Source organism: Sciurus vulgaris, assembly GCF_902686455.1.
Source record: "Sciurus vulgaris genome assembly, chromosome: 1".
Taxonomy (NCBI): domain Eukaryota; kingdom Metazoa; phylum Chordata; class Mammalia; order Rodentia; family Sciuridae; genus Sciurus; species Sciurus vulgaris.
Window position 1 is genome coordinate 98885791 of NC_136461.1, and position 27971 is coordinate 98913761.

The 27971-nt window shown below is 49.0% G+C and overlaps 1 protein-coding gene across 4 annotated transcripts in view; it reads right to left on the reverse strand.

Moving 5' to 3' along the window:
- Window positions 1-3443: 3443 nt before the first annotated feature.
- Window positions 3444-27971, reverse strand: part of LOC306641036 (uncharacterized protein) — a 92267-nt gene continuing 67739 nt past the window's right edge. For 3 of the 4 annotated variants that reach the window (XR_013757992.1, XR_013757993.1, XM_079105861.1), the window contains one exon: window positions 23384-26620. Coding sequence is in view for 1 of the 4 variants with exons in the window: in XM_079105861.1 (XP_078961987.1) it covers window positions 26584-26620 (37 nt within the window). In the remaining 3 variants the exon portion in view is untranslated. Of the gene's footprint in view, window positions 3609-23383; window positions 26621-27971 lie in introns of those variants that run through there. The other variant, XR_013757991.1, reaches the window with a different exon arrangement.

The window sequence follows — 27971 nt, forward strand, 5'->3', positions numbered from 1 at the left end:
TTCTAGGATTGTCATGAGATTATATCATTCGCAAAACTGCTTGAATTCTAGGTGCTGGGATACAGCAAGCAACAAAGCAGATTAAATCAGTTAGTTACATGGCTTGCTAGAAGGTGACAGTTCCCGTGGGAAAGGGACAGCAAAACAGGATAAGGGAATGAGGGGATTCTGGAGTGGGGGCAGGGAGCAGTAGTAACTGCAGTGCTCAGGGTGGGCCACACAGAGAAGGGGAGACTGAGTAGTGTGGCATCAGGGAACATGCACCCCAAGCAAGGGAGACCAGCCCTGTGTGTTGAAGAGCAGGAGAGGCCAGTGAGGCTGAAGCAGAGGAGTGAGGAGGAGAGTCAGAGAGGGCAGGCCATGAGCCCTGTTCACAGCCATTGCATATACTTGCTTGAATGAACCAGGGAGCCATGGAGGGCTGGATCCCTCCAGCTCCTCTGTTGAGGAAAGACTGAGGGGCAATGGAAGACATGCCAGGAAGCTGCTGCAGTAACCAGGTGAGGGAAGATGGCAGCTGGGCTCTGGGAGGAGCAACAGGAGATGGTGAGGAGAGGTGGGGTGCTGGATGGAAGGAGAGATGACAGGGTTTGCTGATAATTTTTGTTTGAGATTTGGGAGAGAGAGGAGTCAAAGACGACTCCATGGTTTTTGGCCTGAGCTGCTGAAAGGATGGCGTTGCCATTTACTTAGATCATGCATGTTATTACAGCTCCTGACTCTGGGTCAGGTCCTGGGTCAACTATTTTGCACCTGATTCCATTCAATCCTTATAATCCCAGGAGGTAGGAATTAGTCCCTAAACCCAGAGAGGGCAATTACATGACTATGACCACCCAGCCTGTACAGTTCAGAAGCCCCAGGCTGGTCTGACACCAAGAGGCAGATGTGCACATCCTGTCCCCAGGGCTCTAGACACCAGTTGTCTCTCCTTGCTTGATGTTACTGGAACTTGCACTTCATTTCTTCTTTCCCTTACATCAAGTTGCCTTAAAAGTTTGGCTACAAAGTTCCCAAAATCTGGTGTTTTATACATGCTGGGTCTTCATGTGAGCTGGGGACAATGGTACACACCTGTAATCCCTGCAACTCAGGAGGTTGAAGCAGGAAGATTGCAAGTTCAAGGACAGCCTCAGCAATTTAGCAAGTCCCTATCTCAAAATAAAAAACAAAAAGGGCCAGGGGTGTAGCTTAATGGTAGAGCACCCCTAGGTTCAATCCCCAGTACTGAACAAACAGAAACTTCCTTATTTGGATATCTGAAAATACGTAGAGGGGTGACCAGGACTAGGATGTTTGGAGATTTCCTCAGACGCATTGGGCAAATGTGTGAGCCATGAGTCAGGAGCAACAGGTGGGAGAGAGCACAGGGAGGCCTAGCAGCTGTCCCAGGAAGAATCTGGGCTTCTTGTAAGTACAGCCAGCTCTGAAAGGCGTCTCTCCAGTCACAGCACCCAAGCTGGGCTGCTGCTCTCTAGTCCTCAGGATTACTTTTGCCTTTCTAGACCACCATACTACCAGTTTGCAGGCAAAATTTGTGGGATCAAGGATTGAAAACTGCTCTTATTCAGATATGGATTTCAAACTTGTGTGTATGTGTGTGTGTGAGTGTGTGTACATGCATGCACATGTGCATGCGTGCTGGCATGCATATATGAAGGAGAGAAACAGAGAGATAAGATAGGAGGGATGGACCCGTAATCATAGAGAAGATTTCAGTGATCTAACATCATCACCCCAGGCAAGGGAAATCCTGGACTTCCTTTTTTGGGGGGCCATGGTACTGCGAATTGACCCCAGGGGTGCTGGTGCTCTACTACTGAGTTACATCTCCAGTCCTCTTTGAGACAGGGTCTCACTAAGTTGCAAAGGCTGACCTTGAACTTGTGATCATCCTGCCCCAGCCTCCTGGACCACTGGGATTAAAGGCGTGTGCCACCACTCCTGGCTCCCCAGACCTCCTTTCATGGGTGACATCAAGAGAGACTCAGAGGTTCTTCCCCTACCTTTGGATGCAGTACTCTGCCTATCCATCATCTGGCCCTCTTCCAAATCTTAGCACAAGGCTGCTGAGAGCTGACTTAGTTGTGAGCCCAGGCTAGGGGTTCCTGAATTGATCTCTGGGTTCCTAGCTAAGTTGTGTTGAGGAATAGGGTATATAGCCCTGCTACTTGCCGGAGTTCCAAGGCAGGAAGGATTTAAATATTTATAAGCATTTTCCCTGTGCCAGGAGTTCTCCTGCTTTCTTGTAATTGTCAGACTGAGACAAATCTGAAGGCCAGACTGGTTCAGAAAGGCTAAGAGGCCACACTGCAGGGGCCCCTCATTGTACCTTTAGCTGCCTGACTTCAGGGCTCTGGAGGCCCAAGTCTTGGACATTTCCAGCACCCATAATTAAGGCTCCCTAGGACCCCCTTTTCTGTCCAGGCCCATAAATCTGCATCAATGGGTTTTCTTACCAGAGGCCCCACCCTTTCTGGAAGCCTCCCAGCCAGGACTGGGGTGTGGGGACGCCTGCAGGGATGGCTGACGCCTTGGGGTGGGAAGGGAAGGGAATTGCATGACATATCTTCAGAATGTTTCTAATATCTCTGTCCTTTTGTGCAAGACAGCAGACAAGGACTGGGCATGTGGGCGTGGGAAGGGCACTTCCCTCCTTAGAAGGTGGTCCTGCGGCTAAGGGGTGTTCCCAGTGATATTCTTAGATCCATTCTCTCCCATCCCAGCCCTAAACCTCTGCTCTAAAACACAGGGACCTGTCTTTCAGGGCTCACATTCAGCAAGAGGGGAACTAGCAGTCTCTCGGCTCCACACCTGGAACGGCACCTTTCTGCTCAGACTCCCAGGTGCCACTCAGCATCTTAGACAGCTCCTCCTGTTGAAGAAGAAAACATTTTTGTTTAGCTGTTGAGACAGATGTGTCACGCCTCCCAAGGACAGCTACCTGCAGGATGAGACCCCATGTGGACACTGCTTATCACAAAGGAAGGAGCTGGCAGAAGGGATTCACAGAGGGATCCTTTACACCCACTCTGCCCCTGACACTACCAAAACTGCAGGGAGGGTTAATATCCTGGGTTCAAGGCTTCAGGGCCTCAGGAGGCCAATTCAGAGGTGCCAGGAGCCCTGAATTCCCAGCACTAATAGGTGTTTACCAGGACTGTGTCTGAGCCTGGGGATGGGGGGTGGGGTTGCTGAACTGGGGTCAGAGCTGGGTATTTGGAGTGTGCCTGTAACACACTTTCCCTACTGGCTGTCCTCAAAGCTGGAGTGTCCCCTTTCTACACTCCCTCTGGATGTCAAGTCTGCTCAGATTTCATGTATGGGGAGACGCTGTAGAAAGCCAGGGAACTTACACACACAGCAGGCCCTGGTGGAGGCCAGAGACAGAGCGCCGAGTGGGGCGGGGCAGGCGCACAGACAGCCTCTGTTGGCCGGGGAGGCGGGAGAACAGTGTCCAAGGCAAACACTGTTGTTTGCAAATAAACAACCTCAAGCTGAGGAAAAACAGCGCATCTTTGTTTGTCCTGGTGCTGATGTGGCTTCTGCAGCCCCTCACCCTCTCACCCAGCTAGGGTCCTTTTTCTTTGTCCACTGCAGCCTTAAAGCTGGGAAAGAGGAAGTAAGATGGAGCCGAAACCCAGGCCTGAGGCACCTGGTCTATAAACGAGATGCAGCTCTGGCTTCAAGGCTTCCCAGGGAAGCCTTCCTCCCACCCAGAGGTCATGGGAAGCTGCACTTAGGATCACAGGCACCATGCCCATCCCTCCTGGCCTGGGCCTCTGCCACTGCCCAGCATATGCACAAAGGCTCCAGCAACTAACTGCAGCTTTGTGCCATACAGAGTCCTAGAGGGAAACTTGATGTGTGGATAAAGATCTGAGTCCAGAGAGGTTAAGTGACTTGCCCAATGTTACACAGCTCACGGCTGTCTAAACTGGCTCCCTGTGCTCTTGGAATAATCCTCCTTCTATTCTTTCTGGGTTGCTCCCAGACCCCAGCCCACCCAGGCGTGCTCTGGGCTGAGCTCTGTCTCCACACATGTGGTGCTTATCACGCAAGCTTTGACTTACAAGGTTTCGCAATGAGCCTAGTGTTGTGGTCACCCCAATGGACTTGGAGCTACAGGAGAGCAGGGGTCTCCCTTGCTTTTCTCAAACTGCTGCCCAGGGAACCACCTCACTCCCAGAGTCAGAACCCAGCAAATCCCAGCTCAATGAGAGAGGAGAGGCGTGAAGAGGACTCGAGGAGAAAAAAATTCAGGACAAAAAACTGAGGACAGAAAGGAGGGGAGATGTTTGTAGTTTCCAGCTTAGAAATGGGACTTATAAAACAGGGAGGTGGCCAAAGTCATTCAGATTGGTCTTGGAGCAGGCCCTGCTAACAGAGCCAACTGAAGTACTCAGAACTTAAGGCCAGAGACATCTCTCCAGAGGCTGCAGGAGGAAGGCCCAGCCTAGAGCTGGCAGTGACAGGACCAGGCAAAGGACATCTTGAGCTGCTAGAGGGTGTCCTGGAGAGGTTTGCAGGTCCCAGGGGAGCAGGTGGCTGGGACTTTTCTAGGAGGCGCTCCTTGTAGGATTAATTCACCGTTTTTCTTCTCCATTCAGCTGGTTAATCAGTCCAGACTTTCCCTGTGCCCAGGGTGACATGAGGAACCTGAAGGGGAGGCAGACACCAGACGCATGAGCCAGTCTACCTCCAAAGGGCCTGCAAAATAATAGGAGAGAGAAAACAAGCCCACACAAGGCAGACGATGGCTAAGAATGGTTAAGTAGCAAGCCATGGGTGACAGGCCAAGGGCGTGGGGGGCTTTTTATTTCCTGTCTCTCCTGCAGCTATCCCCCCACTCCACAGAGTCCCATGCAGAACAAGGATCACAGCCAGCAGTAGTGGCAAGGGAATAACTCCTAGTAAATCAGGGACTCTGTGAAGCTTTGGCAGCATCTCAACTCCATTCCTGGATTTATAGCTCTCAGGGCGCTCACACTGCAGGTCACCAACCCCAAGACACCAACAAAATCCTATTTGAATTGATTGACAGACCCATTCTCAGTGTGAGGGGCTGCCAGCACACATCATTTTGGGAAAGGTGGCACACGGCAGGAAAAAACTGAGAACAACTTGGAAAGAGTGAAGAGCTTCTCACAGAAGGAAGGGAAAGGATTTAAGCTTCCCAGATTAGATTTTTTGGTTCCCACTTCTGAGCATTCACACCTTCCCCACTGCTGGAACTTCCCCACCTCTTCTCACCTGAGAAGTCCCACCCCTACTTTGAAACTGGCTTCTTGGGAGCTGGGTTTCTATATCTCACCTTCTAACTAAGCCCAGTCATCTGCCCTTTTCCAGAGAATATTCAGGCCCTGCAGCTGAAGGTTGGTCTCTATGATCCAACTTCAGACTCTTTGGTCTTGCTTGTGTACAAACAAGTTTTCAGTCAGCAAACTTCTGAGTACTTGCTCCAGGCTCATTTCTGACATCAGCAGGAAATCAGGTGGCACTTTCCAGGCCTAGCTGCTGGAGCCCACAGCCTCATTAGGGAGAGAATACATGTCCACCAGGTTGAACTTAACTTCTCCAGGCAGCCAGGGATCCATGTTCAATGAGCATATTTGTTTCGTTCTATTTGTTTGTCTTTTTGTTTGTAGCAGCTCTAGTCATAATCTCTAAAAAGTAGAAATAAATAAATGTCCCTCAAAAGTCATTATCTGTAAAAAGTTTCAGGGAAGGATGAAGCTTTCTTCCTTAAAAATAAATTGCACCATGTATATTTAAGTTACATAACTTAATGTCATAAGATACATATATAGAAAAATAGAACAAATTAATACATTCATCATCTCACAAAGTTACTCATTTCCACCCCCCTACACAAGAGCAGCTATACCTACTTATTTAGCAAAACTCCTGAATACAGTACACTCTTAGTAACCAAAATCTTCTGAGAAATGGATGGTACCCCAACTTCTTAAAGAATCTGGACCTTGGAAGAATCTGGACAGGTGGAGAAAAAGAAGGAATTTCAGAAAGAGAAAATCACTTCAGTCAAAGATGAAAGGCTAGGAAGTTTAGGCCGATATATGGTGTGCCTGACACCTCTTTCATGTCTCTTGCCTGTGGCTGACACTGTTGATTGTAGCACCATGCCCACTAAGACAGGATGCAGGCTCCTCGATGCCATCATCACAATTCAATTGAAGCTGATGGGTGGGAATAAGTCCATTTGCCCTTCTGGTCTACAGCATTCAGAAGGCAAAAGAAAATGGATCAGGCTAGAGCAGATGTGTGCCATGGAGAAGAGAGGAAAGTCTAGCTCACAGAATTGTCAAATGGCAGAGCTGGAACAGACCATAGAATCTATTCTCTTCATTTTCACTTAAGGAGTCTAAGGCTAGCGATAAAGGTTCTTGCTCAAGGTCTGTGGGAGCTGTTGGCACAGGTGTTGGAATCCGTACCTCCTGACCCCTTGGGCAATGGGTTGGGGCCAGATATTCAGAAGCTGTTGTTAATACCTGCTCCTGTATGATCTGAGGTTGGCCACACCAGAGCCAAGGCACATGTGAAGGTCTTCTAAGCTCTCTGAGTTCACTCTGTACTCCAGAACCTTCTCTCTCCTGCTTGTCCAAGCTCCCATTCCTTGTGTGCTGGAAGCCCACAGAGTGGTGGGTGGAGCTATTAGGGAAGGAGGTACACCCAGGTTCAGTGGGGACTGGGGCAGAGAACCCATCAACTCCCTCCCACCTCTATCCTCCTGGAGGGAGATAGTCTGCCCCCCATATACACACTCTGGGCCTGCCCTGAGGGAGTGAAACACCAGCCAAGGATCCCTTCTCCCCCAGCTTCCAGGCCACAGGGAGCCACTAAAGGTTTCTGAGCATGAGAGTGTTATGACCAAAGTGATATTTATAAAATATTATTATAAAATATTAATATGCTCTGGGTCCTTTTGGGAGAAAGTACCTCCCATTAGGACATATCTGAATGAGTCTAAAGCTCTGGAGAGGGATCCCCCAGGCCTGAGGGCTTCACTGGAGATGAGGAGGCCACTTGGAGGGGGTCTCCATAACTGAATGGTAGTAGACAAGAGAAGGAGGCCTTACCCCCAGGACAAATCCATGGAGTCTAATGCCCTGAGGCTTCCCAGAAGGGTCAGAAACAGAGACTAGGGAGCCACGGATAACTGGGAGATCTTTGGATGCTTGTCAGTCCTCCTAACTCCCCTTCTGAGGTAGGTTTGTTGCTTGTTCTGCTGTTTGTTTCTCTGAAGGAGATGTGAGTAAAGTGTGTTATAGGCTTGTCCTGGGTGGTATAAAGAAGTGGAGTACTTGGAAGATGTGGCCCTTTCTGTAGGCAGGTTCTGGGGATCAGAGCCAAGGGAGGCAGAAGGCAAACTTCAGGAAGAAGAACAGGTAGATAGCAAGATGGGTACAGAGAAGGACATAGCCTACAGCAACCTTCTCAGGATAAATGGGTCATCTAGGAAGCTCCCTGGTCTAAGAAGGGGCAGAGCTGAGTGGCAGATATATGCTGGATACTCCAATCAGACCTAAAGTCCCCTGTAATGGGGACCACACCCCTGCCTTCCTCAGCATGTAGTTCCAGTTCTGGAGACTCAGCATCTAATTCATGACCTTGCTTGCAGGGAATTGACTTTCTCCCTCCTCCAGAAACAGTTCTCCCACTTGTAAAAATGGCCAGGGAGGGGCAGGATTCTTCCTGTCCATGGAAGGCCCATCAGAGTGAAGGCAGAAGGAGCTGGAACCAGAGAGATGAGCTAATGTTCCTCTTCAGAGGCCACCAATGACGTCCTGTTTTCCAACCCCAGTAGCCACTTCTCAGAGCCCCACTCTCTGGGGCGGCTGACTGTTGCTCAACCTTTGCTTCTTTGAATGCTACTCCCTTGGTTTCCGGCCTTTGCACCTTCATGATTTTTCCTCTATGGCTCCAGTTCCTCTTTGTTCACTTCTTCTTTAATCTTCTTATGTCCCTTCAACCAGGTTCCCCCCAAGTTCTCATCAGTCACTTCTCTTTGGATGGCCATACTCTCCCTGGGGTGTCTCACCATTCACACAGCTGTGATGGTCAGTTGGTTATGGTGACTTCCCAATTTATTCCTTCAACCTGATCATTCCTTCCCTTCTAGGACCTCATTTGCAACAACAATCTGATGGGAAGTTGTCCTAGACACCTTCCCCAACCCCCAAACTCGACACTCAAGGGATCTTCATGGGACTTGGGAGAGCCGTGCTAGAGACCATACTTCAGCAGCTGAGCCTGGAGACAAAGCGGCCCTGATTGCTGAATCCTCACTAGCATCAGGCCCACCATCATCCTGCTGGAGGCTGCCAGCCCTTTCTGTGTCTGTTTACTTGGCCTTTGTTCTGCCCTATTGACATACAGGGTTCAGATAACCTTGATGAGGGAAGAGTTGAGTCAATGGTGTTGAACCTGGAGGACTAAGACATCCCACTTGGGGACATGATGGTGTGTAAATTCTAAGTCCATCTGGAAACCATTCCGATTCTGAGAAATGCTCTTTGCTGAGAGTTCATCGGAAGCTAAGAGGAACCCTCCAAAACTGAGTGGGGAGAAAGGCCGTTCTCATTCATCCCTGAAATATGAATCGAGCTCCTTGTCTGTGCCAGGGATTGTGTTAGGGGCTCAGAATGCAATGGAGAAGACAGGCAGGTTCTGCTCTCATGGAGCTCATAGTCTCACAGAAGACCAGGTGTTGACTATTTCATTAGAGTATGACAAGCAGTCCAAGAAGGAAGTACAGGATTGAGGGGGTATGAAAGATGGCAGCTGAGACCTAAAGAATTATCACCAGCTGAGAGGAAATGAGAGGATTGTGCCTATGGGAAAGCCCAAGGCAAGAGCAGGCTAGGTACTTTTGAGGAACTGGAGGAAATTCAGCGTGGTGTATGGAAATGTAAGAGGGGAAGAGTGGCCCATCAATAGGAAGGAGGAGTGAGTGAAGGTTGCAACATGCAGGGCATTGGGGATGCAGGGAAAGATTTTGGATTCCAGAATGGAAACCAGTGACAACCATGAATTTAAATAAATCATTTGGCTGTTATGTGGCAATCACATTCTAAGGATCAGCAAGGACATTGTGGCAGGTAAAAGATAGGGATGACCTTGGCAGAACAAAGGCTATTTCTGGAAAGAATTGGTTAGATTTTAGGGATATTTAGGAGGATTTAAGAGCTAAAGAAGAACAGGGAAGTCAAGGACAATGTGGATAACCCAGGAGATGGTTGAGATTGTCCCATGGGAAGTTCAGTTGTGGATATATTGAGTGGAGCTTCCTGTGGAGCTTCAAATAAAGATGTCAAGTCACGTAGGGCTGCCAGGTCAAATAAGGAGGTCCTGTTCAGTTTTCATTTCAGATAAACAACAAATGAATTTTTAGTATAAACCTGTCTTAAATATCACATAGGGCATATTCATATTTTTTAAGAAAATCATTCATTATTTATGACAAATCTGACATCTCTGCAGGTGACCAAATACATGGATTTGAAGATCGGGAGAGAGTCCAGACAGAGGTGGACCTGCCACAACCATCGGCATGGAGCAGCACCTAAACTATAAAAAGTGCAGGGGGCAGTGTAGGAGACAAGGCCTAGGGCAACGTTTTATTAATTCTGGTATTCAGGCTTTGAGAAAGGAGGCAAAGCAAGAAAGTGACTCAGAAGCTAAGGGTGGTTGAAAGAAATGGAAGAATCATGCATGCAATGTCTAAGAGGGTTCACTGAATGTACGGGGAAGGTCATCAGTGGTCTTGATGACAGCTGTTTATTTATATTTTGTATTGAAGGAAAAGCAGATCACAGAGAGGTGAGGAGCCAACAAGAGGTATTGGAGATGTTTTCCTAGGAAGGAGGGGGTGGAAGTGGGAGGAAAATGTAGGATAAAGGGAGGGTTCGATTCAATATTAGAGTTGTGAACTTGCTTAAATGTTGATAGGGAAAGGAGAAGGGAGAGGGAGTCATTGAAGAGGAAGGAAAAGAGGGGACAGGCAGGCTGGTGGAAGGGTCAGCAAGACATTGAAGGATTTCCTGCCTCCAGGCTCCCGTTGTATTTTCAAGGAAGAAGTTTTATCATTTGCTGAGATTCTGATGGAAGTAAGTATGTTAAAGTTTGAGGACAAGGGGTAGGGTTTTCCAAGGTGATCGTACAAGCAGTGGAACACATGTGAACTAGGGAAAACAGAGTGGGTAGCGCTATGCCTGTCAAGCTTGGTGACCATGGTGATGGGTCTGTTCTGTTTGCTGGTACAGACTCCTCTAGGAGAAACCACCTACCACGTGTGGTTCAGAGGAAAAGGAGAGCTGGTCCACCCACAGCTGGGGCTTCACCAAGGGGGTGCAGCAAAGGGGAAATTATGTTATAAAGGAGAACGAGTAAAATTTTGAGCTATATAACCTATGTTATGAGAAAGGAGAGGGAGGAAGCAGAGGGGTCAGAGGACAGGTGTAGGCGAAGAGATGAGTGGAGAAGCTGAGAGGATCTAGAAAGATGTCAGAATTAGTAATTTCAGAGGTGGGGTAGTTCTGGATAGTGACTAAGTCTAGGGAGTGGTGATGGGAGTGGGCGGCCAAGACACAGTGGGACAGAGATGGGAATATCAAGTATCTAAAAGGCTAGGGTGTGGACTGGGCCATTCTCAGGGACACTGAAGTAATCCACTATGACCGAAGGGCCTCCCTGTGTCCTCCACACAGTCTACCTCTCCTGGCAGCATCTCCCTGTTGTCAGCACGTGTTTTGCCACAGTGGTGGGTGGGAACAGGGAAGGTGGTGCCAATTAAAATTCAGATCTGTGAGCTCTTTCCATAGTAGGAAGAGATTTTGTCACTTGAACAAAATGGAATCCTTTGAATCTTCTTGAGCTGGAGGCATCCACAGTTTGTTATCAAGATGCATCAGGACTAAGCACATCTTCTGAGATCTGCTCATCTTCCTCTACCTCAGAGTTTTCCCCCTCTCTGTGGTCCTTCAGCCTTCCTGGTTACAGCTTGAGTCTCACTTCCCATATCCAATTGGTTACTAATTCTGTCTCTTTCTCTTCCCACTGTCCCTGTTCTGATTCACATCTTTGTCATGTGTCTCCTAACATCACAATAGGTTCCTAGCTGGTTTCTCTGCTGACCGCCCCCCTCCCCAACCTGGCTCTCACCAGCTCCCTCTTCCCATGAGGCAGAGGCTAAGGAGAGGACACTGCTATCAGTGGACTCCCCGAATATACCGTTCACACAATCATCAAGAGAATCTTTCTAAAATGCAGATCAGTTTCCATGACTCCGTTCTTGCAATTTCACAGAGGATCTCTACAGAACAAAGTCCAGAGTCTGTGGCGAGAAATCAAGAGTCTTCTTGAGCTGATCCTGTGTTCCTTGCATCACCGCCCCCAATCTCTTGCTTCTCCCCCACTATGCCCATGTTCCAGTTCCTCTAGTCAGCCATCCAAGCCTTTGCCTTTGTTGTCCCCTCAGCCTGGGATGCCGCCCCTCTCTGCCTGTCAAGAGCCTGTGTGTTCTGTAGGGCTTAGCGGTACTCACACCTCTCTGCTGCCTTTTTTGATCTTCGCCATTCAGAATTAGTCAGCCCTTCCTCTACAACAAAGCCAGCATGTTGCCAGTGTCTCTGCCCAGCATGGATAACAGTTAGCTGATTTGAAATCATCATATAACACTTTCTGAAAATGCATTCGTTGTGTGAGACACCAAGGACACAGACAGAAGGCCAGCCCTGCTGCCAGGGTACTCTGTTCTGGCAGGGGCAGGGGAGTGTTGACAGGCAACAAGGAAGCTTAGTGGTGCACACTGTGATGAGTCAAGGGCATCAATACAGAAAAGGGGTCAAGGAAGACCTCCCTGGGGCTGGCAGCTTCTAAGCTGAGACTGGAAGGAGGAAGAGCTGCCATGTAGTGGAGTTACTGGTTTCTATCTCTCTCTTCCCTCCCCAGCCATAATGTAAATTTCCTGAGTTCAGGACCATGTTTACTTAGCTCTGAGTCCCCATGCTCCAGCCCAGCGCCTGGCCGGTCACGGAAGCACCATATGTCATTATTGCTAGATTGAGCCGTGGGCTCTGGGAGGGCAGGGGCTGTGTTGTCCTCATTCTTTTGTTTCTCTTCCAGTGCCTTGTGCTGAGGCCTGGCAGAGACAGCATGCGCTGAAATGAATTAAGACAGAGTTCTTCAGAAGTAGCAGGTGCTCTGGGACCCATGAGTAAACAGCTGGCTTGGGACAAGTCTCAGACCAGACAAATACTCACGATTCATGTGGCTGCTGTCTAGACCCCAGACACCAGTGCGTTGATGCTCATCTCACCAGGCTCCTCGAGGCCGACGGACCCAGACCTCCCAGCCCAGCCCCGCCATCACTCTCTGCTGCACACAGCCACTTCCAGCAAGCACAGGCAGGGTCAGGAACCGCAGGGACTGGACTGGAGTGACTCACTATGACAGACAGCGCTGCGGCACACTGAGATGCACCAGCAGAAGCCCCCACACCCCATCTGGGAACTGGTTCCCCTGGGGTTTGGGAGGCTATGTGTTTAATAGTTGTGGTGTCGTATCAGCCATTTGAGACACTAACTTAAAGACAGGGCAGAGGAGGCTGTTTCCTAAGTGTGGCCCCTAAAACAACACAGCAGACAGCTTCTGATGAGATATGGGGCAGCGGGGGCAGGGAGAGCCTGCTCCTGAAGAGTGTGTGTGTGTGTGTGCGTGTGTGGGATCCCCACGCCCCACTTGTATGTGGCTGGGCTTGGAATGTGGAGGGTGAAGACATTATGATAAAAGTTGGAAAGAGTCCTGAATTCCAGGGCTGAGGAAAATCCCCCCAGTGCTCCACAGTTCCTACCAGGAAGTGGGGAATTCCCAGCAGCTCGGGGGTTGATACAGGAGAGAAGATTCTAAATGGTCAGGGTTTCATTAGCAAGGCCCTGTCTTCCTGAGGCAAGTCCCTGTTTGTCCCCTGGACGTAGAAGTGGACTATTGTGACCCAAGGGACAACCTTAAGGGACTGGGTGCAGAGTGCTCAGGTTCTATGCCTAGCCTGATGCTCCTAGGGCCTCTGCAGAGAGCCCAGGCAGGCTTCCTGCCTCCCCGCCCACCTGGCTCCTCTCCCTGGCTCCTCAGGGTCCTCCTCCTCCCAACACTCCTTCCTGGCACATTTTTATTCCCCTCACTGTCTTCTTCTCATCTCTTCACTTGGACTAGGAGAAGTGGGGGAAGGGCCCCAGTTCGATCCTTTCCAAGGAGGTCCCCAGTGACTTCAAGAAGAGCTTAGGGTCTGGCCTATTCTCCCTTCTGCAGCCAACACTGGCTCTGGCTCTGTCCTTGGACAAGTTACCCAACTGCTCCAAGCCCAGACTTGCTCCTTTGCAAAGTGGGGATGCCCCTCCACACAGCTCCTGTCTGCAAGCGCTCTCTGTGTGTTTGCTACAGAGATCTTTATTTGTTTATTCAAACATCCATTCAGCACATTTTAAAATTCTGGGCTCTGTTCTACATTCTGAAGATGTAGCAGTGAAAAAATCAGGCAAAGCCCCTCTCCTTGGGCAGCCTCCACTTTGGTAGGGAAGATGAATGAGAAACCAACAAAGAATTAAATAAGTAATATATAATAAATATAATTTTCTACCATGCAGAAAAATGAAGCGAGAAAAGATGGAGGGTGAGCGAGCTCTATCTTGGGACACTCAGGAAAAGCCTCTTTGAGGAGGTGACATTCAAGCAGAGACCTGAATTTGGTTAGGGAAAGGATGGGTGTCAACCTGGGGAGAGCCTTTCAGACAGAGGGATGTCTGTAGCGGGAACGAGCTTGTCTCAAGGATCAGCGAAGCCTATGAATCTGGAGAGGAGTGAGCAGGGGTAGCGTGGGGGAGCTGAGGTCAGAGAGAAGGCAAGGCTGGTCCCCTGGGGCCTTGTTTTTCATTCTGAGGAGTTTGGATTTTATTCTAAGTAATGGCTTTGAGCAGGGCAGTGACATGATCTGATTTACTCTTTTGAAAGATTGTTCCAAATGGAGAATTCCTTGCTGAAGTGGAGCCAGGAGAACAGTGAAGAAGTTGTGGTCTCATCACAACTGAATGCCCTCCCTCCACCATCCCAGAGCCTGGCACAACAGCTCAACCCCCACACCCCATCTCTCCTCTTCTCATCCAATCACTGTGCAGTCCGTCCTCTCCCTCCAGGAAGCTGCCCCTAGAGTTTTAGACTAGAACTCTCTGAGGCACATGATGCCCCGGGGCCCCTCCTCCTGCTGGAATCGTCACTCCCCGTCACCTTGGCACCGCCCCATACTACCTGAAGTGCCCCAACAAGGCACAAAATGCAAACACCTGTGCAAGGTATGGGTCCAAATGGGCCATCTCCGAGCAGCCTCCCCTCTCCCAAGGCCCCTCTCCCTGCCTGAGGTGTGGGTGTTTTGCAGCTCCCAGGTTTTGCCCCAGGCCCCTTCTCCTCCCTATCTGACTGTGACTCTGCTGTCACCCCTTCTGCACTCCCCCTGCCACAGGAGCAATAGCATGCTCCCAGTGGAGTTTCATTTGGTCACCAGCATTGAATGTAGGCTCATATGGGGCACTCCTGGGCACCTTTTAAGAGAAGGTGAACCTGTAGGCTAAACCCTGCCCTGAGGGAGATGATATTCTAGTTGGGGGAGAGAAAATCCTAAGAACAATTCCATGATATAATGGGCAGTGATAAATTCTAAGATGAAAGTCAAAGGAGAGGAAGTAGCTAGAGAGAGAGGGGAGCAAGGGGCCAACTCCAGCTAAGACCCTGAGTTACTTGAATGTATGAGCCATGTGAATGGAGAGTGAGCATTTCTGGCAAAAGCAAGAGCAAGTGCAAAGGCCCTGAGGTGAGAAACGAGCCTGCCAAGAGGCTGATGGGGCCACAGGTACGGGAGGTTAGATAAGGTCATTCTAGTATAACTCCAGATGTTCCTGCTAGCCTCAGACCCCAATGTCTGGTGATCCACTGGACTCCTGCAGTTAGAGGGTCTTCAGGCATCAACCCAACTCAGTGAGTCCACAGTTGAACCACTGTTATCCTCCCCAAACCTGATCTTCTTGTCCTCTAGTCTACACAGTGCTCTGTGCGGGTAAGCTGTGATGACTGCGGCTCCTCTCTCTGCAATCATCCACCCCTCCCCCGCGCGTGCAGACAGGCCATCACAGTCCCACTAGATCTCAGTTCTCAGTGGGTCAGGATCTCATCCCTGCCACATGTACCATTGGCAAGGGTCTCTTAACTGTCTCGCCTCTGCTGATTCTCTAGTTGCAAAGATGATCATTCGTAGAGAAAAGCTAAGTGACACAGGCAGCGTGTGATCCAGGCAGGGAACACGCATGCAGTAAGCTGGAGGGCTGGAGGGCTCCAGGAGGCTTCATGGAAGAGGGAAATATCCTCGCCCAGTTCAATGGCCCCTGCCCATGCCTCCAGAGACCTGGCCTTCCCTCTCAGAACTCTCCCCAGAGGTCCATCCATTTGGACACGTGTCCTCAGGGAGCTGGAACTGAACATGCCCAAGCTCGCACACACCATCCTCCTATCTCAGGACCTGCTCCTCTCAGCAAATGACCCCTTTAATCAGACAACGGAGAGTCACCAGGCCCCTCTCCACTCCCCAGTCCCCAGAAGGCACCCTCGACCTTTCCTCTTCGTCTCAGCTCCGGGGCCATCACTTCACTCAAGCCACCATCACCTCTGCCCAGAACACGTAAATGCCCTGGATAGGGCCTCCCGGGTTACAGCTCACCCTCCTCTAGTCTGTGGTCTCACTCCAGCCCAAGGGGCAAATTTGCTCAATGTGAGCCTCTGCTACAAACCTTTCATTGGCTTCTCCTGGCTCTTAGGATAAGGTTCGAACTATACAGGGTCATGGGGTAATTACAATTCTTACCATGCTTTCACGCCTTCTCTTCCAAATTGTATCACCACGTTTCAGTTCCTAGAATTCTTTCTTCCTACTTTCTGTTTTCTCTGATTCAAACACCCTTACTGCCTTCTTCCTGTCCTGGTTCCCTTGCCTACCTAACTCCTATTCCCACCCAAGAAATCAGCAGAGAGGTCCCATCTTCCAACCACCTTCTCTGATCTTCTCCAGGAGGGGTGAGGTGTTCCTTTCAGGTGTTCCCATAGCACCACCGAGTCACCGGGCTACATTCAAGGGCCTTTGGATGTCTCCGGTCCCTCCTTAAGGCTGGCAGGTTCATGAGTGCTTGTCTAGCTTGTAGGGGGCAAAATCCTAGCACATGGCACAGACTTGGCATATAGACCGTGCTCAATAGCTCTTTTTTTGAGTAGATGGGTGAGTGATATGAAAGTAGAAATGAAGTTTAAAGTCTGTGTACAACTGCAAAGGAAAAGGCATTCCAGCCTCGGGAACAATGCAGAAGGAACATGATAAAGCAAGTTGTGGAGATGGCCATGTGCACCATGTCACCTTGAGAGCACCTGAGGCCAGCCTGATGGGCATGGAGGGCATGAGGAGAGAGAAGAATGGATGCTAGAGCCACACTAAGGCATCTGGACTTCATGGTAGGGGCACTACAGAGGACTATAATCAACTGTGACATGACCAGAGCCACGTTTAAGGACATCAATCTGGTACAGACTTCAGGCTGAACTATGGGACATTAAAGGAGAGAGGAGGAACTTGGAGCCTACCCTGACCCTGGGGTCAGCAGGGAGCATGTCTGGAGCTCCTCCTTCAGCAGAAAGACCCTCATCCAGCCACAAGCCTCTGGTGGCCCCTCTCCAGTGCTTCCTCCTCCACTTGGCAGGGGCGGGTTGCCCTTCCTGGTGACTCACCCCAGAGGGGTCAGCTCCCAGCAGAACGTCATTGTTGACAGGAAGAGGGGTCAGACTTTCCCTTCCCCAGCCAGCTTCCTGGGCACCAAGACAGCAGCACAGCACAACAGAGAGGGGAGGGCACCTCCTGAGTAGGCTGGGGAACACGCCCACCCCACCCCATGCTGCCACCTACCCACTAGGGACCCTCCGTGCCACATGACAGCTGGCCTGACGGCGTCAGTTGTCAGTGAGTCAGGCAGGCCTGGAAACCCTCTCACAGCCCTCAATGGAGATGTGAAGGACATGAAGAAGACAGGAGGTGCCATTCCAGGCTCTGCTCCCAGGCTGGGGCTGAAAGGTAGACATAGCCGATAGTGCTGGTTCAGGGGCACACATTCTGAGGAGGAGGATGCTAGAGACAGTGAGGGCAGCAGAGTTGGGGACAAGGTCTGGTGAGTCTTCTTAAGGAAGTAAGACTCAAAGGATGGGGCAGAGGGTTATAGACACCCCAGAAGGGTATGACTTATAACCAGGACAAGGTCAGGAAACCTGTTGTTGTGACATGGAAGCCAGTAAGAGTTAACCCACAGAGCTGGAAACTTTGGCAAGCTGCCTCCAATGCCAAAAGTTGTTGGAGTTTAGACTTTGTTCTCTATAGAAAAGCAGTCACATGAGTGGTCTACCTGGGCTTGGTCATTCCATAGAACTGTGTCAGCCAGGATATCCAGCTAAGGAAAGAAGACAGCAGACCTGCGAGCGGTGGGCAGGAAAGTGAGGGAGCATCTGCAGGCTACAGAATCCACATGCACATAGTGCAGGCATCTTCTCAATCAGCAGAGAGATGAGGAATCATTGAGCAAATGGAAGACAGAAGCGAACTTGCAATTCTAGAGTCTGTGTTTGGGAATGGCCCCAGCAAAGCCACTCCATTCCCTATGTATGAAGTTCAATCTCCCCAGTACAGAAGGCAGCAGAATCCACACCCTCCTTCTCACTAGCAGGTGGGTGGGAAGGGAAGTACCTCTGGTTGAAACACAGGGAGCTGGCCTTGACAAGTCTGACACTTAGAGACAGATGTGAGGAGCAGGAAGTTGCCTGGACTGAGGATTTTGAGCTAGTCAATGGAGAGAGAGAGAGATGAGAGGGGAGCAGGACTGAGGACGGAGACACTGAGAAAAGGTATACATACCCGGAGAGGGACTGGGATCAAGAAGAGGGGAGAAGTATTTCCTTTCTATAGCCACCTCTGCACTCAGAGGTACAAGAGTCCAGTGAACTGGAATTTTCCTCTTTATTCAATCTTTACTCCTCTTTCTCCAACCCCTCCCCTCCCCTAGCCCATCCAGCATTGCAGACTCTGCCGCTGGTTCAGAGCTGCACTTAGGCAGAAGTGAGAGCCAGACAGGTTTGTCCTCTGCCTGGAATTCTCTTCTGGGAGTTGCCTCAGAGCTAGCTCCTTGTCATGCTAGCTTAAATGTTGCACCCTCTAAGAGACCTTCCCTGATATCCCCTTTGAAGTAACCCACCCTGACATGGCAGTCCCTTTTTATTTTCATACGGCACTTACCACTACCTGGTACTTTTCTGGATTTGTTTCCTTTTTTATTTCTCTCCTCCATACAGAATACATGCTCTGCCTTTGCCAAGAGCAGAGACTCATCTGTTACTCTCAGGTATCTCCCTGGCATGCCTGGTCCTCAGTAGGTGCTCCCATATTTAGTTTATTTGTGAATGAAGGGTAGGTGCTAATGTTTGTTGAATGCTCGCTATAGGCCAAGGACCTTTTTCATGTATTAACTCAAGGCTCAACAAACTATGGTCTTCAAGGTAAATCTGGTTCCCTGCCAGTTTTTAGAAATAAATATCACTAGAACATGTACCCATTTGAGTATTTTCTGTCTATGACTGCTTTCACGATACCATGGCAGAGCTGAATGGTCGTGACAAGGAAAGCACGACCAGCAAGCTAAAAATGTTTACACTCCGGAACGTTACAGAAAAGGTCTGTTGGCTCTGTGTTAACTCATTTAATCCTCACTAGTGCCAGGGAGGTCAGTGCTATTAGGGACATCATTTTGCAAATAAGGCAACTGAGAAACAGAGCTTATCCAAGTTACATAGCTGATAAGTGCAGAAGCAGAATCTGAACCCAGATGGTCTTGCTCCAGGCCCATGATCTTAGTGAGCTACCCTGTCTATGACTTCATTATGAATGAAGGTTGGGGGAGTAACATGTCAGAAAGGATAGGGAAATGGAAAATAAAGAAACTTAGGGTAGCTGGGAGTCTAGCAAAGTCCTTAGGACTCTGGGTCATTGTTTGCCACTCCCTGACACAGCCCTGGAGATTGAACATGGGCACTCTACCACGGAGCTACATCCCCTGTTCTTTCCATTTTTATTTTGAGACAAGGTCTAGCTAAGTTATTCATGCTGGCCTTAAATTTATAATCCTCTTGCCTCAACCTCCTGAGTCGCTGGTATTACTGATGTGTGTCACCATGCCTGGCTTGAACAAATTGTTTCTGAATCTTGGTCTGACTCCAAGACTCAGAACTCTCAAATTGTTTCCTGGAGTAGGAGTCCTGCCCCAAAAAATAAGGAGCCCCCCCACCCCCAATGCCTTCCTTTAATCTGAAGATTGAACGTTAAATATTCTCCACTGAGGACTTGGGGGCCCCAACCTTTTTTTAAAGCTTTGACCCCTGATATGGCCTATTCGCATGAGAATCAAGAATCCAGTGATCTTTGATTTAGTACCAGTAAGGCTAATGTGAGGTTGGACATACTTTTTTTTTTTTTAATTTGTTTTTGTAGTTCCACCAAAAAATGCCCTGGCTTCTAGGGGCTGCATCGTCTGAACATGTTTGAGAACTTTTCATTCTTCTGATGTTGAAATGTGGATGCAGTTCAACTCAGAGGTTAAAGAAACCAGGAATTAGATCCTCTAGACTCAGAGGATAAATTGCAGTCTTGGAAGTCACAGTCCCACACAGGAGGCCCCCTAGAAGTGGTGGAAGTTTCTCCCTGCTGACAATAAATGCAAAAAAGTTTTGGGGGAGGATGGAACAAGCTGGAGGGGGAGCTAAGCTGGGCCTAGCGGGGCAGCCATCCAGGTAGAGAGGCCTGGTCTGATGAACAGGTCCTGGAATGTGAGGTGCAGTACCAGCCAGAAGTGGCAAGAAGCACTGAACCCCAGCTCTGGTCTTAGGGCCACTTTAAGGCTTACTGAGCACTTTCATGGGGGTTGTCACATGTACTCATGACAAGGAGTTACTTCTATCCCCATCAGAAAGTACACTTGTTTGCTGAAAGTCACACCAGTCAACAGCATCAAATAGACCAGTCTTCCCTGTGGTGGGATTCCTGGCCCCTCTGGTGCAACTTCCTGAGGAATGTCCGGGGAGTCTGATAGAGGGACAGAGTGATCCAGGAGGAGATATTTCAGTTGAATTTATCCATCTCAGTCTCTGCTGGACCCCAGTATCTGAAACCTGGCCCAGAGTAGGTCCTCACCAAATATTTGCAGAGGCATTAAAATGCCAGGCCCCTGCTCTAGAGGCATTCCCAGCCTGGTGGAGATGGTCGTGTAGGTATAGACATAAGCCTAAAATGAGCTGGACTGTGAGAAGGGCCATGAGAGGTACATAAAATGACATCAGGGCCCTAAGGAGGACAAGGCCACATGGGTTGGGGAAATGGAACTCTTCCTAGAAGAGGTGGCTGCCAAGATGGGCTTAGGGAGGGTTTATTTCCAAAGGTTGGGATGGAGGCAAGGTGACAGCTACATGGCCAGCTCTGCCCACCTTGCCACCTCCTTTCCCTCAACCCTCTATCTCCCACTAGTCACACCGAGTCCATCTTTCTGTTGCCCCTTTGCCCTTGCTGCTTTCCCTCTGCCTGAGACACCCTTCCCTCCCCTTCCCTTCCCTTCTCTTCCCTTCCCTTTCCTTTCCTTCCCTTCCCTTCCCTTCCCTTCCCTTCCCTTCCCTTCCCTTCCCTTCCCTTCCCTTCCCTTCTTTCCTTTGCCCATCCAGCACCTCCCCTGGGTGCTGTCCGAGATCCCCTCCTCTGTGGGGCTCCCACAGCAACTTGGGCTTCCTCCATTGTACCACCAGCTCTGGGGTGTGTGCATCAGCTCTAGCTTGCCTAACCCTCTTCAGCCCCATTGGACTGAGAGCAGCTTGGCAGTAGACTTTTATTTTGGAAATCTCAGCAATTAACCTTGAGCTGGGACATGTAAACATTCAGTAAAGATTTACCCAATCAGGAGCTGGGGTTGAGGCTCAATGGTAGAGCGCTTGCTTAGCATGTGTAAGGCACTGGGTTTGATCCTCGGCACCACATAAAAATAAATAAATAAAATAAAGGTATTGTGTCCATCTACAGTGAATAAGTATCCAATATGTGGGGCCTAAAATGCAAGACGGAAGACGAGACTGTCATAGACAGTTGGGACCAAGCTGAGAAAAGCTCTGGCACCAGACCAGGGTGCCAGTACCGACTCTGTGGGCACGTGGAGCTGCCAGCAGCACTATGCAAAACCACAGTGTGGCTGGCAGTGCCTACTCACAGGGGTGCTCTTCCAGATGAAGCCTAGAGCAGAGAAAGGGGAGATCAAGAGGGAGAAAGGTTGAGGGCTGCCCCAGCATCCTCGTACACACACGGATCTCCAGAGCTTTGGGGAGACTGACAAATTCTTCAGAATCTGCTCACACCTGGGCTCACTGACAGTGAGTTCTGACCGGCAGCTTTGGCATCTGCCAGAATCCATGACCTCACCCAATTGCAGAGGGAGAGGGCCTGTGACAAGCATGTGACCCGGCAGCCAGCCTAGGACAGACCACAGTGGGATGGACAGACAGCAGGAGTTCCACTTAGAAACAAGAAGGGGAAAGGTCATGTCCAGCATTTGGGAATGGCCTGGGTTCTTGAAATTCTTTCACTTATTCATTCATTCATTCAACAAACTTTTATTGAGTACCAAGTATATATGAGTTCTGTGGGAGATAAAAGCTGTCTCGTAGTTTAGTGGAAGAAAGAATAAGAAATGGACACAAAGAAAGGGGACACAGAGAGTCAAGGGTCCAGAAGAGTGAGGAAGCATTCCCTATGAGAGCCATGGGGGGCTTCCTGAGGAGGGCCATTTGGAACATTCTAAGAGAAGACATGGGAGGCAGGGAGGGACAGCAGGCCAGGAGAAAGGGGCCATGATCCCTGAGCAGGGATCACTCCTGAGCTCAATAATCATCTGTCATGCTTGTCGAACAAGGCAGCGAATGCTTCCCAACCCTGCCTTCTCTCCCCTACCTGGACCCACCACTGAACACTTGAACTCCTGACCCTACCTGGTCTCCTGAGATCCTTTCTTTCTATCAAACTTGCTTCTGCTTACAAGTGAAATGTCCTTTCTCCTGACCCTAGAAATGCTCTCCTTGTATCCTTAGACTTACCCTCACCTGTCCCCAGGACAACTCCTCCAGCAGTCTCTGCCCCTCCACCTGTTTAGCCTCTTCCTCTGTAGGTGCCTTCCCTTTAACTTATAAATGTGCTGATAAAAGTCCTCCCACTTCCTAAGAAGATGCTGCATTTCAATCCATGCAGTGCCACATATGCCTCTTCAGGAGCCCCACAAGATCTAAGGACAGTGCCCTATCCTAGACCATCTCTGAATAGATGGATCTGTTCCTGTCCTCTGACCCCCAACTTCCTCAGTGGTTCTTAAGGTAAAGTCAAATGTCACATGGTTGACCTACAGGCACCTGATGAATGGGGCTGGTCTGGCTTCTCTCCCATGTCCTCTAGTCTTCCTCCCCAGCTGCAATCACTCCAGAGTAATTAAACCATCCAGAGCCCACCATGCTGTCACCACCTCTTCAGAGTTCTATGCATGCTCTTCCTGTCTCTAGAATGTTCCTTCCCCACTTCTGCACCAGGCACATATTTCACTCCATGCAGCTCTAAGGTCTCCTCCCGCCGGAAGCCTTCCTGGCTCTCTTCCTGCCCAAGCACCCACTTCGAACTCCCATCCAGCACTGTTGAGTGGTGTGAGAACAGTGTGTTTCAAGCCTGCCTCCTCCTTAGGGGTTAGGATGAGTCTGGGCCCGCGATTTTGGCCCTTAGTGTCTAGGGCCTTGTAATGGGTAGATGCTTAATAAATATTACCTCATTGAATGAATGAGGTAAGTAATGTATTTAGACTGCTAGTGATTCCAGAAGCTCATGTCCAACTTTCCTCTCAATTCTTGGCTCCCACCTGCGAAAGGGGTGAAGCTCCTTAGGGACACAGAGTGTTCAAGATGACAAGGAGCCCACAGTCTAGGATTTCCCAAAATTCAGCTCAGGAAAGACCCCATATTTAAGTTGATTTTCAAAATTAGGCATGTGACCCATGATTTTATTTTTAAAATTCAAGGAAGAACTAGAATATGATTTCTATTGTTGTATTCTAAAAATACATTTTCTGCTTTTTCCACACACACAAAAAAATAGCTTTGGCATGACTCTGTTCTTGCGAAAGTGAAAATACAATTTAATGAATTAGCACTTTATGAGCTTTAAGGGAAGCACATATCTGATCTAAGCTGGGGTGAAAGGAAGGGAGCGGGGTTCCAGGCAAGGCTGTTCCATCTCTGTAGAGAAGTGCCAGGGCCAGGCAGGGCCTGGGGATCTGCAGGAGTTACCAGCATTCCAAGGAAATTGGCACTGGAGTCCAGGATCAATCATTCTCAATCAATTAGCAAATATTTATTGAGTGATTATAGCATGGGAAGCTACAGTTGAGTGGAACCAAGGCTTCTGTGTGAGTCTGGTCTGGTGTCTGTGACAGATTCCTTTGGGTATACATTACTATGATTGCAGTGAGAAACCGTAGCTTAAACCAACTGGCTATCCACTCTGCAACAGGGCCCTAGTTATGCACTGTCTTGACTTTTTACAGGCCTCTAAGATAGGTAGTGTGATTACCACTTAACAGATGAGAAAACTAAGGCTCAGAAGAATTCCTGCATAGCTCCAGGTCTCATTGCTGCAGAGTAGCAGATCTGGAATCTGAATGTAGATGCTCTGATTTCAAATCCAAAGTCTGTGCTAATGATAGACATTGACATGTATCTTCTAAGGTTAAAGGGTATTTTCCAGTAAACTTCTTTTCTTGCTTTTAAAAAATTTGCATGACTTAGAAGTATATTGTATTGATCATAGCAAGCAAAATACAATAGTACATTAGTACCCCATTATTCCTTTAACAAACTACCACCAATTTAGTGACATAAAAATGCAAATTTAGGACTGGGAATGTAGCTTAGAGGTACAGCACTTGCTAACATGGGCACAGTCCTGGGTTCAATCCCCAGCACTGCAAAAACAATCAAATCAAAAATGCAAATTTATTGTATTACAGTTCTGAAGTTTACAATCTAATATCAAGCTGTCAGTTAGGTTGCAATTTCCAGTAAATTTCTAATTTGATCCTATCACTAATCATATGAGATTCAAATTATGATGATCCTCATTTTATAGGTGAGGAAACTAAGGCCTGAAGGACTCAAGGAACTTGTCAAATATCCCTGTGAGTAAATGATATACCCAAGATTTGAACTGAAGTCAAATCCTATATCCCTGCTACTACCCTAGGGGACGGATTGGGTCATTTGGTTTGGGCCATCAACTCCTTCTAGCACAGGGCTGGGTATTAATGTGTCATAGAAGGAACTTAGCTCCAGGAACACAATTATTACCTAAAAGCCCTAAAAAGCCCTTATGTCTGAACTCTGCCCCAGACTTCTGTTCTGGGAGGGAAGAAGACCAGGTTGCTCCAGGCCAAATGGCCAGTTACTCTATGAACCAACAGCCCGGCATTGGGAACAAGCATAGGAGGAGTAGGGCTGAGAGCTGTGCTTGGACTCCAGTAATCAGAAGGTTTTCCAGTGAATGGACTGACTGGTGGTTGTGGGTTTTGTGGGTAGGAAAAGTGGGGAGGCCTCCAAAGAACACTGCATTTCTGCTCTTGTCAGCTACTCTGAAGGTTCTGGACAAAGAAGGGAGCTGCGCTCTTTCCTGCCATAGGACCCCAAAGGGATTTTTCTGAGTAGACCCAGCCTTGGTCATATACCACCCTTATTCCCAATATTCCCTGGCTAGGGCTTAGCTAAGGCATTAGCATGGCCACTCTGAGTTCTCCTTTAAATAGATCTGGGAGCAGCACTGCCTGGTCAACAGATGCAGCCCCCTCTCGGCCTTATCAGCCCCTATGTGATGACAACTATACTCCTACGTCATATTCCAAGCAATACGGTAAATACTTCATACAAAATAACTACTCCTCACATCAACCTTATCAGGAAGGTGTCATGGTTATCTTTATTTTACAAATGAGGAAACAGAGGCACAGAAAGGGAAAGTATCTCCAGGTCATGGAGCTAGCAGGAGGCAGAGCAGGGATCTCAAACCCAGCAGTTTGGCTACAGAGATAAGATCTCACTTGCCACCTTTGTTCCATCCAGGAGGGCTGTGATGGTTTGCACTTCCTGGGGAGAAATGTCCAGCACCAGCCAATAGAAAGGAGCTTCATCAGCAAGCTGGAGAATGCAGGGATGACAGGAATCCTGGCCTGGGGCTTAGGGCAGCCTGAGGGCTCATCTTGTTCCCTCCTGTGGGGTAACACTAGGAAGGCATCCTCTCCCCGCTCACTCCTGCTCTGAGCCTCCCCCAGCCCCACTGGGCCTGGCCCACATGAAGAAGCCTCCTCTTGGGCCTCCCAGTTGGTGCTGAGCAAACCATCCCAGAGAACGGAGGCAAGGAACAGCTTCAAGTCAAATGAGGTGGAACAGAGGGCTCTGTCTCCTTCCATATCTTGACCTGAATTCTCCCAATTCCCAGTCTCTTCCCCATTTCAGGTTTCTGAGTACTTTCAGATAATTCTGGAAGCAAATCCATTCTAGTATCTGGGCCATTTTTTCCATCATCGCACTCACTGGCTCTTGTTAAATTGTCCCCTTGATGTGTCTGTTCTTGGGAGCCTGGGAGTAGGAAGAGCCCATAATTCAACAAGCATAGGCCAAGCATGCATCCGGCACTCAAAAATGTCTATTGCATTAACAGATGGTATTCTTATTTCCTATGCCCAGGTAATTCTCTGCTTAATTTGCTCCGAAGCCACACATAGCCAAGGGTAGGAAGCTAGCTTGGTGCAGCACTTCAATACCATCAGACACACCATCCTCTTTGTGATTCTCTTTTTCCAATGAAGATTAGAAACTTTCATTCAAGAATGGTCCTCAGTTGAGGGTTTGTGATTTTAGAGGGCAGGGAGGGTATTCGAGGAAACCAAAATTCATATGAATAAATTGTTTCTTACTTTCTAATATTTTTCATCTGAAAAATTCATGAGAGCAACCTAAGACAGCCAGCCTTGCCCAGGGTAGGGAGACAGAGGCCTGACAGGCAGAAAGCTGGGACCAGGCAAAACTGCTGGACTGTTGAGGCAGACAGACCTCCCAGCAGTGCCTACTGGGCAAGATTCCTGCAAGGAGAATCCTGAAGCCAGCAGGTGTTTCTGTAGCAATGGAGACAAAAGGGACAGCTAACTTTCCTTCAGTCAGGGACAGGGGTGATCTCAACAAATGTGGGTAGTTTCCCAAAGTATCAGCTATTGGCTCTTGGTAGCTTATAGACACAAAGTCTTCATAGTACCCCTGGGAGGCAGTAGGTTGGGAGCTACCGTTCCCACGGAATTGATGGAGAAACTCAGTCCAAAGATCCCTCTGTTATGGCTGCTTTTTCCACCTTGGAGCTAACTTCAACCTATGAAAAGAAGAAGATATCACTAGAAGTCAGCCTGCAGTGTCAAAGGCTTGAACAGGGCAGTTTGGGAGATGGCACATCTGGATCCTGGATCTGACCCCCGCTTCCTAGCCTGCCTCATCAGTCAGGCAGGGGTCTATTGTGCTCTGGCCCTCTCTGTGGCACCTTGCTAGGAGTTCCAAAGCTGCTGCTGCCTATTCTAGAACTCTTCTTAAAGAGACATGGAGCCACTCTGGTGGAAGAAAGAAAGAGAAACGGGGCCGAAGGAAGGGAGGGAAGGAAAAAGAAAAGAAGGGGAAAAGGGAGAAAGGAAGAGAGAGACAGAGTTCTGTGTGATAGAAGTCAATTCCCTACAAAAGACCTCAAGAGGAAATTGCCTGTCAAATAATTTCAAGGAAATGGCATTTCAACAACAAGCAAGTGAGGCTTTCTCCCACTTCCTGCCATCCATCTCCATTTCTCTCTTTTCAGTCTCTTCTCCTTCCCTTAATTCATTCCTCTGGCAAGCAGGGTCTCTCTCCCATACTCCCTCTGCCTCCCCCAGGGTCAGCTGAGAGCTGATGATGTTGCATCAGGAAACCATCGAAACCCAAATCTCGATGGTGCCAAATTCCTCTCTGCCTCCCCCAGGACCTTGGATCCGGACATGACTCTGCCAGTAGTCAGCAGGGAGGACAGGGAAGGATGCAGAGCCAGAGTCCTATCATTCCAGGTCTCACTCCTAAGGTCCTTATCCTACACTCTGCCAATTCCTTGTAACTCTGGAAGCTTAGTCTATCTGGGTCTCCGCTTCCTCACTGGAGGCAAAGTGTTTGGTTCTGTGGTTCCATCAGGACCTGCCCATGGATGGGCTCAAATGGACTTGCATGGAGACACATGTAAACCAATAGCATCCTGAAGCTTTGGCCCTGAGGTACAGGTAGGACCTGCCTGTGTGAGGTCCCCCACCAGCCAGGAAGCGGTGGAGGGCAAGAGAATCAGCCCCAGTGCAAGAGGAAACACTGCTCAGGGCAGCTACTTCTGCTACTCTTCCAGCCTCAGTTTCCCTGATTATGGGGGTAAAGCTGTCTGGCAGCAAGCAGATTCACAAATCTCTCTTTTTAAGGTAACAGAGACAGCAACAAGGCACAATTATCAAGGGCCTGGTTCATCCCTCTGCAACGTCACACAGGCAGAACTTCCCACAATGCCACAGCCTACCCTTCCAAAGAACTCTGATAACTAAGCACCTATCTTGTGCAGTTTCTAGGACTAGACTCCCAGATGTTCATACCTCATAGCCCAGCCATACCAGGGGCAGATCATATCATTGCCATTGGACAAATAATAAAGATAGGCTCAGAAAGATTAA